The sequence below is a fragment of the Oncorhynchus kisutch genome, unplaced genomic scaffold (genome assembly GCF_002021735.2).
Source record: "Oncorhynchus kisutch isolate 150728-3 unplaced genomic scaffold, Okis_V2 scaffold785, whole genome shotgun sequence".
In the NCBI taxonomy this organism is placed as follows: Eukaryota; Metazoa; Chordata; class Actinopteri; order Salmoniformes; family Salmonidae; genus Oncorhynchus; species Oncorhynchus kisutch.
Window position 1 is genome coordinate 1 of NW_022262730.1, and position 11,053 is coordinate 11,053.

Genomic DNA, 11,053 nt, shown 5'->3' on the forward strand with positions numbered 1-11,053 from the left:
AGTTCCAGCAGCCACAGTTCCTTTTCCCTTTCTACATCCCAGGGGCAGAATTCAACCTGAGCCCAGAGCTGGCTCTTCACTCAGCCGCCGCCTTCGGGATGCCGGGCTTGACTGGTTCTTTCCTGGAAGACCTGAAGCAGCAGATGCAGCAGCAACACCAGCTACAGCAGGCTCAGGCTCAACAGCAGCAACAACAGCAGCAGCAGCAGCAGCAACAAGCATCCCAGTTGCAGCTCCAGCAGCAAAAAATACAGCAACTGCAGAGCCACAAGCCCAAAATGGAGCCCAATGCTGTGTCAGTGTCTGACATACATATGTCCAGAGAGTCAGAGGAGCATCTGGAAAAACAGGAGAGCAAAGCCAAGATGGAGAATGGAGCGGATGGAGTCAGTGAGGGAGGAAAGGACAAAAAAGACAAAAAGTCCAAGTTTCCTGAGCCGCTGATTCCTCCTCCACGTATCGTGTCAGGAGCCAGAGGAAATGCAGCCAAGGCCCTTCTGGAGAACTTTGGATTTGAGCTGGTCATCCAGTACAACGAGAACAGGCAGAAAAAACAGAAGAAAAACAAAGAAGGAGAAGAACAAAAACAACAACCACAACAACAACAACTGGAGATCAATAACGAAAAGCTGGAATGTGGGATGTGTGGAAAGCTCTTCTCCAACATGCTTATTCTCAAAAGCCACCAAGAGCACATCCACGGACAGTTCTTTCCTTATGGAGAGCTGGAGAAGTTTGCCCATCAGTACCGAGAGGCCTACGACAAGCTCTACCCCATCAACCCCCCTTCCCCTGAGACTCCCCCACCCCAGCCACCCCTTCCTCCTCCCTCACCAGTCCCAGTGACCACCCAGCAGCCTCCCTGCACCTCCACGAACAAGCCCCAGATCAAGGCCCCATCCCCTGCCCCAAACCAGGCTCCACAGACCCAGCCACCACCCCCACCTCCCCCTCCTCCACCACCCTCCGCATCCCCACAGGTGCAGCCTTCCATCCCACTAGATTTCTCCCTCTTCCCCCCTCTGTTGATGCAGTCCATCCAGCACCAAGGGCTACACCCTCAACTCACCCTGCAGCTGCCTACAATGGACTCCCTGTCCTCGGATCTCACCCAGCTTTGTCAGCAGCAGCTAGGTCTCGATCCAAACTTCCTGAGGCAGTCACAGTTCAAGCGCCCTCGAACCCGCATCACGGACGACCAGCTGAAGGTCCTCAGAGCGCACTTTGACATCAACAACTCGCCCACTGAGGAGCAGATTCAGGAGATGGCTGATATGTCCAGCCTCCCCCAGAAAGTCATCAAGCACTGGTTCCGTAACACCCTCTTCAAAGAGAGGCAGCGAAACAAAGACTCTCCTTACAACTTCAACATTCCACCTATTACCACGTTGGAGGATATTAGGCTGGAGTCCCAGTACAGTACACTGGAGTACTACAGGACTGATGCCACCATGAACAAACGGTCCTCCAGGACAAGGTTCACTGACTACCAACTGAGGGTCCTACAGGACTTCTTCGACACAAATGCTTACCCGAAAGATGATGAGATTGAGCAGCTGTCCACCGTGCTCAACCTGCCGTCAAGGGTCATCGTGGTGTGGTTCCAAAACGCCCGCCAGAAGGCCCGGAAGAGCTACGAGAACCAGGCAGATGCTAAAGACAATGAGAAGAAAGAACTGACGAATGAGCGCTACATCCGCACCAGCAATATGCAGTACGAGTGCAAGAAATGTAGCGTGGTGTTCCCACGAATCTTTGACCTGATCACCCACCAGAAGAAAACGTGCTACAAGGACGAGGATGAGGAAGGGAATGAGGACAACCAATCTGAGGAGTACATGGATATAGGAGAACCATGCCCAGCCAAGCACCCTGAGTCATCCAAGCATCACCATGGAACAGCCACTAGCTCAGGCTCCAGTTCCCCTCTGATGCCCTCCCCTCACTCCAACCTGGAAAAGACATCCCCCAAGCCTGAACCGCCCTCTGAGCCCAAGCCTAAAGAGCCAGAACCTGCCCCTTCTCCAGTTATGATAAAGTTTCTACCGGACCCCAGACCCTCCAAGGCCTCCACCCCTCAGCCACCCCCCCAGAAGACCCCCCAGATGTCCAGACCCCACTCCCAGCCTCAGTCAGCCACCATCCCCTCCAGCCCCCTCTCTCTGGCCCTCTCCTCCCTCACCAACAGCCTCTCTCCCCAGATGCTCCAATACCAGTGTGACCAGTGCAAGATAGCCTTCCCAAGCATTGAGCTATGGCAGGAGCACCAACATATGCATTTCCTGGCAGCCCAGAACCAGTTCCTCCATTCCCAGTTCCTGGAAAGGCCCATGGACATGCCCTATCTGATCTTCGACCCCAATAACCCTCTGATGACTAGCCAGCTTCTGTCTGGAGGACTCCAGATGCCAACTCAAAGCGGCTCTGGTTTGTCCTCAGGTCCCGGCTCTGGCTCCATGAAGAGAAAACTAGATGAGAAAGAGGATGGATCCAATGAAAAAGATAACGGAATCATGACGGAAGAACAGCACAGAGATAAACGTCTCAGAACCACCATCACCCCAGAACAACTAGAGATCCTCTATGACAAATACTTGCTGGACTCCAACCCCACGAGGAAGATGCTGGATCACATCGCCCGTGAGGTCGGCCTGAAGAAGAGAGTGGTGCAGGTGTGGTTTCAGAACACACGTGCCCGAGAGAGAAAGGGACAGTTCAGAGCATTGGGGGCCTCCCAATCACATAAGAAATGTCCTTTTTGCCGGGCGCTGTTCAAGGCCAAGTCAGCTTTGGACAGCCATATCCGCTCTAGACACTGGCATGAAGCCAAACAGGCAGGGTTTAGTCTGCCCAATAGCCCAATGATGAACCAAGATGATGGAGGTGAGAGCCCGCACAAGTACAACTTCTTTGAGTTCCCACAGCTGCTCACCAAGACTGAGCCGAATGAGTACGAGCTGCCCGCAGCTTCCTCAACGCCTGTCAAACAATCTGAGGCACAGTTAAAAAACTTAATGAGCCCTTCATCCTTAAAAGCAGAAAACTGTGATGAATCTGAAGGGCTTAACAATAATTCTGCAGAGGGCTCATCCTACGACATCAACAACAAAATGGACTTTGACGAGACCTCGTCCATCAACACAGCCATAAGTGACGCCACCACTGGAGATGAGGGCAATAACAATGAGCTGGAGAGCCTCATGTCCAACGGAGGGGACAAGCTGGCGTGCGACAGCAAGAGCAACCTTGCCCAGAGCTCAGACGGTGGCGACGACCGCTTCCCCTTCAGCATGGTGAGCCCCTCCCTCAGCTACTCCGGCAAGGACGGAGACTCCTGCTCCTACTCCTACTCCTACTACAGCTCCAGAGATGACGACATGGATGACAACAACGACCAGAGCGAGACCTCCAGCCTGACCGACCCCAGCTCCCCCAGCCCCTTCGGAAGTGGAAACCCCTTCAGGTCTGGGAAGGGCAGCGGCAGTGGTGGGGAGAGACCAGGCCACAAGCGCTTCAGGACTCAGATGAGCAACCTTCAGCTGAAAGTCCTCAAGGCCTGTTTCAGTGACTACCGCACCCCCACCATGCAGGAGTGTGAGATGCTGGGCAGTGAGATGGGCCTCCCCAAGCGTGTGGTGCAGGTGTGGTTCCAGAACGCACGCGCCAAGGAAAAGAAGTTCAAAATCAATATTGGAAAGCCATTCATGATCAGTCAAGGCGGGCCGGACGGGCCCCGGCCGGAGTGTACTTTGTGTAATGTGAAGTACACTGCCCGGATGTCCATCCGCGACCACATCTTCTCCAAACAGCACATCGCTAAAGTGCAGGAGACCCTGGTCAACCAGGTGGACAGAGAGAAGGACTACCTAGCACCCACCACGGTCCGCCAGCTGATGGCTCAGCAGGAGATGGATCGTCTGAAGAAGGCTGGGAGCGACGGGCTCAGCAATCTGGCTGCCCAGCAGCTTCAGACTGCAGTGAACCACAACAATGCACTTCATGGCCTCAGCCTGCCCTCAGGCTATCCCGAGATCTCTGGTCTCCCGCCGGTACTACTTCCTGGGGTCACCGGGCCATCCTCACTTCCTGTTTACCCACCCAACACCCCTGGTGAGTTACTATGACACACATAGACAACACACAGATAATAGTAATTTAATATAACTTTTATGATCATTTTTTGTCTATGCTTTACATGCCCAAAATACTCTTTCTCTGCAGTATTTTCTCTCCATTCCATCACAGTGTTGTTGTTGTTGGTAGAGATATTTTACCAAACGTTGTACATTGTGTAAAATACACTTTAATGCATGATCTCAACGTTCAGTGCAGAACTTCTACATAATATAATGGTTCTGACATTTTTTTAAGCAAATGCATTTTATCATTGTGGAATTCATTTCCCCTCCTCTCCTTTGATGTGGGATTGGTATATTTATAATATCCTCATGTTGGTATATCTCATGAAGCGCATGTGACAGTTTAACAAATATTACAATTATGAAGTTGATCATAACTGCATATATCTCCATAATGTATTACTGAACAATATTTACATAGTAATATTAGGGTGAATATAAATTTAAACACATTTGAATATCATTTATACCACTATATTTCAGCTTTAGCATCTCCCGGTGCTGGCATGCTTGGATTCCCGAACCCAGCCACCCCCTCTCCTGCCATGTCTCTGAGCACTACCCCAAACAAGAATCTTCTGCAGACTCCTCCTCCTCCTCCACCTCTTCCTCCTGTTTCCTCTACCCCTCTGACTTCAACCAACCACATTGAGCAGCACAGCAAATACCAAGAAAGAGAGAGCAACAACAACAGCAGCAGCAGCAGCAGCAAGAAACCAGCGGAGAAGCCACACCACCAGAAGAAGGCCAAGGAAAGAGAAGTGGAGAACGGCGGCCGTCTACAGACCCCCAATGTCAGCAACAACAAAAAGAGGGAGAAGCCGTCTCCAGCCTCGGGCAAACCAGGACGTGAGGGTCATCTGGATGCCGCTCAACTACAGGCTCTTCAGAATGCCCTGACCGGCGCAGCAGACCCAAGCTCCTTCCTGGGGGGCCAGTTCCTGCCTTACTTCCTCCCAGGCTTCGCCAACAGCTTTTCGCCACAGATTCTTGGAGGGATGCAGGCGGGGGGATACTTCCCTCCGTTCGGCGGGATGGAGAACCTGTTCCCCTATGGACCTGCCGCCATCCCACAGGCCGCCATGGCGGGCATGAATCCCACCGCCCTCCTGCAGCAGTATCAGCAGTACCAGCTGTCCCTCCAGGATTCCCTGCAGAAGCAGCAACAGCAGCAGCAGCACCAAAAACATATTGAGCAACAAAAACAGCATCATAAACAGCCGAAGCAGAAGCCAGCCCCTGTGAAGGCGTCGTCACCAATTGTGCAGAGCCCCAAGTCTTTCAAACCAAAACTATCTATGGGAACTAAGGATGACACCAACAACAACAAATGCTCTTTGACGGAAAGCACAAAAGAACTGCCAACAGAAACCAAAAGAACCACAGACTTCCCTGACGATTTCATCATTCCGTCTGTCAAGCACCAGTTCATATGCAGGAAGTGCCAGATGGTATTCGCTGATGAGGACTCTGCAGTGCATCACCAGAAGTCTTTCTGCTACTTCGGAAACCCTTTTCCAGACCCACAGGAGACAGTTCTTAGAAAGGCAGTGAGTAAGTACAGGTGCATCGCCTGCAACGTGGTGGTCAACGGGAATGAGGCACTTGGCCAACACCTCCAGTTGAGCTTGCACAAAGAGAAAACAATCAAACAAGCAATGAGAAATGCCAAAGAGCATGCTAGATTATTACCTCACTCTGTCTGCACCCCTACTCCTGTCAAGACCACATCTACCTCGCAGTCTGCAGCTCCTCCTTCTAATAACACCTTTCCCCATCTCTCTCGCTTGGCCATCAAGTCCTGGCCAGATATCTTTTTCCAGGCCACTGCCCGGAAAGCTGCTTCCTCCTCCTCCTCCTCCCTGTCTGCGTCTCCTATTCCTCCCCTTTCCTTGCCTCTGATGGTTACCTCAACGTCCTGCAGCAGCGTCTCAGGGGTTCCCACCTCCCTACCCAATGAGAGTTGTTCAGATGAGTCTGACAACGAGCTGAGACAGAAGCTGGATGACTTAGATAAGGTGTTGGAGGCCAAGGCTAAGTCGACCTCCGGCCTGGATGCAGGCTTCAGCAGTATCAGAATGGATATGTTCAGTGTGTAGGAGGTGAAAAATAGGATCCCTTGCTTTAAAAAAAATAAAAATGAAAAAACAAGACTTTTAAACTGCAGTTCCAAAGTTTCTCTAACCCAAAAAATTACAGTACCAAATGATTGACTCAGGATTGTTTTTCCCATATTGATATGCTGGCAAGATATTGATTGATTTTTGTTATGGACAGAACTGTTGCAGATGCTTGACTGAGCTTATATTGTATACAAAAACACGGAGTAGGAAAAGATCTCTCAGGCTCCCCCGTGGAGCTTGTTTCAAGCCAAAAACTCACGATAGCAAATTGCACCTCAGCTGGATTGTTTTCCAAATGCTAGCATGTACTGTATGGGATGACGATCCAGAAAAACCCTCAATGAGAACCTCTGTTAGTCTAGATAGCTGGTGTAATTCAGTAGCTTTAAATTCTCAGGTCAGAACATAACATTTCTCATTTGTTAAAGCAGCAATGAGCCTGGGTACACTTGGCTTTTAACCAAAACATGTCAAGCTTTATCAGACGCATTTCCTTGATGTGTGTAGAGTACCAAGAGAGACAATATTACTGTTACAATGGACAACGTGCATATCCTTTTAGTTTTCGCCCTACAAAGACAGTATGGTTTTGCCACAGAGGGAATTTTAGAATGGTGAAGTACGATTCCCCTTTGTTTTCTAGTTTGTATGACAACAAACTGAGTCTATATCCGACCCCCTTTTCTCTTGTAGAATATACTAATCTGTGCCAACTCTTACCTTCTCTCTTTTACCTCTGCTCACACCCTTTTCTGAAGAGGTAATATCTCTAGTTTTATACACTCTTGATTATTAATTATGTGAATAAGACTTTTTATCATTTGTGAATTGCTGTACGGTACCTTGCTTATTTCTGGACTATAGTGCACTTATTTTGTTTTTGTCTGTTTTTTATTATTATTATTTTGGTAGACCCATGTGTTAATTTAATAGATGTTTTTGTGTTTGTATGTTTGTTTGTTTGTTTTAATTATTATTTTGCGTACGATTGCAGCAGCATTTTGGTTTGTTAGAGGATTGACGCCTAACAACCCAGTGACCGATTTAACAATTGGTGCATCCATGAAAGTAGTACTGTATACTTGAAACTGTTAGAGTACAAGTCGGTCAAAATGTTTTTTTTTTTTAAAAGAAAAGGTATGATATTTGCATAAGCAAATATGCTGCTTTACAACGGGGGACTACAGCATGTATTTTATATTATGACATGTTTTCCCCTGTGCTTGTAGGACTGATAACAGTGTTACACCTATACACTGCCATTTACTGCATAGGTCTTCATCCTCGCATTCATTTTCTGGGCACTTCAGTTGATCTATTATGAAAAATCAACACTAATTATTTAGTCATTTATGCATTACAAAGTATTACCATATAACATGTTGCTGCTACTGTGTAATGTTTAAAAAAAAGAATAATTTGCTCCCCATAAATTGTCCAACAGGCTGAATGCTGACCCGCGGATCACTTTGCTTTGCTGTTTTTTACATTTCATTCTGTTTTTAGTTTGTTTGTCTTGTTTTATTTTGCAGTAGAACTTAAAGAATGTGAAAGCTGTTAAAGGGTGTTACGTTGTTATGAATCACTTTTTCAGTTTGGTAAGGTAAGCTGACGTGATTCATTCCAAAGTAACAAGAGGCTATTTGTATGAAAGGAAAAGGCTTGTGAACAAAGAGAGCTAAGCTGTTGTATATATTCGTAGTTGGCTGTGCATGGTACAGATGTATTAATATGAAGAAATGCAAAAATGTATTGCTTTTGGTATTTCCTATTCTGAGATGAACAAGTAGCATGTAATGCAACTGTTTGACAGGTTAAAATCAAATCATGCTTAGTTATTGTTTCAAATGATAAAATCAAGTAACATTTCCTCATATGTTTTATTATTGTACAGGTGTTTTAGTGTTTTCATTCAAAGATGAAATGCAAAATTTCACAGTTTCTAATGATCTTTTTTTGTGCGAAACATCAATGTTTCTTATTTGGATTTTTAGTATTTTAACATTTACTTTGATCCTGAAAACACTTTTACAATGTTGTTTCATAAGAGATGTCCTGGGCTCCCTATAGGTGCGATCCTGCCATTGTACAAACACCAACGACTGTCCTGATCCCAAAAGCTTTCCCAACCTGTCTTCTTGCCTTTCCCCTCAATGTGGCTAAAGCATTGCCAGACTGAACTGTCAGCTAGCATCACGTGCTAAGATGTTAGCAGCAAACACAATGCTTTCCACACCAAAGGACAGGTAGAAGCTAACAAACCAACAACCAAAAGGATGGTACGATAACGTAACGAACTGTACATAAATGTTACAACTGCACAGCAGCCAAAAGAAAGAAAGAATAAAAAATGAAAAAACGTTTTTTTTTTTTTCTTGGATGGATTGTGTCACGCTAAAGAGAGAACAGCCTTCAAAAGGTTGATATTGGGATGGTCTTCTTCTGGATGTCAAAAGGGAATTTCACGGCGCAGTCATATCCTACACAATATGTATTCTGTCCTGGTTACATAGGAAATGCATCCTGAGGGTTTACTAAGAAGAAGCCCCTATGGCTAAAACTTTAAATAAACTAAACCAAAAATGTTATTGATGTTTTATATATAGAGAGTAGTCTCATTAGTTTTTGTTACTGTAATGTTTGAGGTCTCAACTGTACCGTCACACGGTAATAACATGGTTTTGAAACATTTGTTTTCATTTTTTTTTGTCACAGACCTGTTGTCATAGTTGAAATGACGTTTATTGTAGATGGTATTTGAACAACTTCTGGAAATAGTTCATCAAGTATGTTTGTTGCTCATTGTTGTGATACATTAAAAACTGTATCTGCAAACCAGTTTTGTCCGTCATCAAAGGTATTTTATTATTTTGGCATCACTAATGTATTGAATCTGTTTCACTTTACGTAAACATGATCAGAAGGCCATGTGATCACAAATGGCAAACATCATACACCTATTTCATGTAATGTATATTGATTCGGGAATACCTTTCTAGTTTTACAGAATTATTGAATAAGGTATGTGGATTTCTCTTTATTAGCACAGCATTCATTTCCCTGTCTATAATCTTACAGCATTATCAAGATCTTCCCTAGCTAGCAGCTTCACTTACTTGAACATGCTGGTCATTTAGGCACTGCTACATTTTGGCATTGTTGCACTACAACTATTGACTAATCTCTCTGAAATAGTTTTTTTTTTTTTTTAAGTTTACCCCTTTTTCTCCCCAATTTCAGGGTGTTCAATTGTTGTAGTAGCTACTATCTTGTCTCATCGCTACAACTCCCGTACGGGCTCGGGAGAGACGAAGGTTCTGCTTCTTAACACAGCGCGCATCCAACCCGGAAGCCAGCCGCACCAATGTGTCGGAGGAAACACCGTGCACTGCGCCCGGTCCGCCACAGGAGTCACTGGTGTGCGATGAGACAAGGACATCCCTACCGACCAAGCCCTCCCTAACCCGAACGACGCTAGGCCAATTGTGCATCGCCCAACGGACCTCCCGGTCGCGGTCGGTTACGACAGAGCCTGGGCGCGATCCCAGGGTCTCTGATAGTACAGCGCCCTTAACCGCTGCGCCACCCAGGAGGCCAATGAAATCGGCATAAACTTGCATTACTTTCAGAAGGAGAACATTGCTATCTGACTTGTTATTCCGTTGTAATCTGGATTTAACCAGATTGCTAAATTATCTTCTGAAGGCTAATCTGGATGGGGATTTCAGCTGGTATTGTCATTAGCTCCAGATGTTGATGTCCCGGTAGTAGTAGTTGAGACCAATGAGAGAGAGAGAGAGAGAGAGAGACATCTGACTTTGAATAGGCTGCAGAAAATGGATTTCCCCCTGGATAATGCAATGTTTGGGAGAGACATGGATTAGACAGAGGTGATGAATCCATCTCTCCACAAGCCTAGTTTAATTAGACTGAAAGAGTGAAAACAGCCCAGGCTTCACACTCACTAAATGCTACAGACACACACACACACACACACACACACACACACACACACACACACACACACACACTTCACATTGGTTTACTGTGGTATATCACAGACATTACACACAGGTACTGTGCACACACACACACACACACACACACACTAAATACAGGAATCATTATTCTAACCATGGGGATTTAATGACGGAGGGCTGAAAATTCAATCACATCCATTGCCAGATCATCAGCACCAGTATTGGGCTTTCTGAAGGACGAGGGAGAACAACAACAATGACTAATTTCAAATGAAATCAAACTTTATTTGTCACATGCGTCATATACAACAGGTGTAGGTAGACCTTACAGTAAAACCCTTACTTAAAAGCCCTTAATTAACCAACAATGCAGTTTTAAGAAAAAACTGTGTTAAGAAAGTATTTACTAAAATTGTCATAATTTAAAAAAAATAATAATATTAAGATAAATAGAAAAATAACAAATAATTAAGGAGCAATAATATCATAACAGTAGCGAGGCTATATCCAGGGGCTACCGGTACAGAGTCAATGTGCAGGTTAGTCGAGGTAATTGAGGTAATATGTAAAATCAAATGTAATTAGTCCCACGCGCCGCATTATGACAGGTACAGGTACAGTGAAACGCTTACTTACGAGCCCCTAAGCAACAATTTATACAGGGGGGGCCAGTACAGTCAATGTGCGGAGGCACCGGTTAGTTGAGGTAGTATGTACAGTCGTGGCCAAAAGTTTTGAGAATGACACAAATATTAATTTTCACAAAGTTTGCTGCTTCAGTGTCTTTAGATATTTTTGTCAGATGTTACTA

General features: G+C 45.9%; 1 protein-coding gene across 1 annotated transcript; it reads left to right on the forward strand.

Annotated features, from left to right (window-relative positions):
* Positions 1–5: 5 nt before the first annotated feature.
* On the forward strand, positions 6–9,100 carry LOC109875916 (zinc finger homeobox protein 4; the record flags this gene model as incomplete). The annotated part of the gene is made up of 2 exons (XM_031816389.1): positions 6–4,110; positions 4,623–9,100. Coding segments are annotated over 2 exons (5,721 nt in total), but the record flags the coding sequence as incomplete, so codon positions are not given.
* Positions 9,101–11,053: the final 1,953 nt, after the last annotated feature.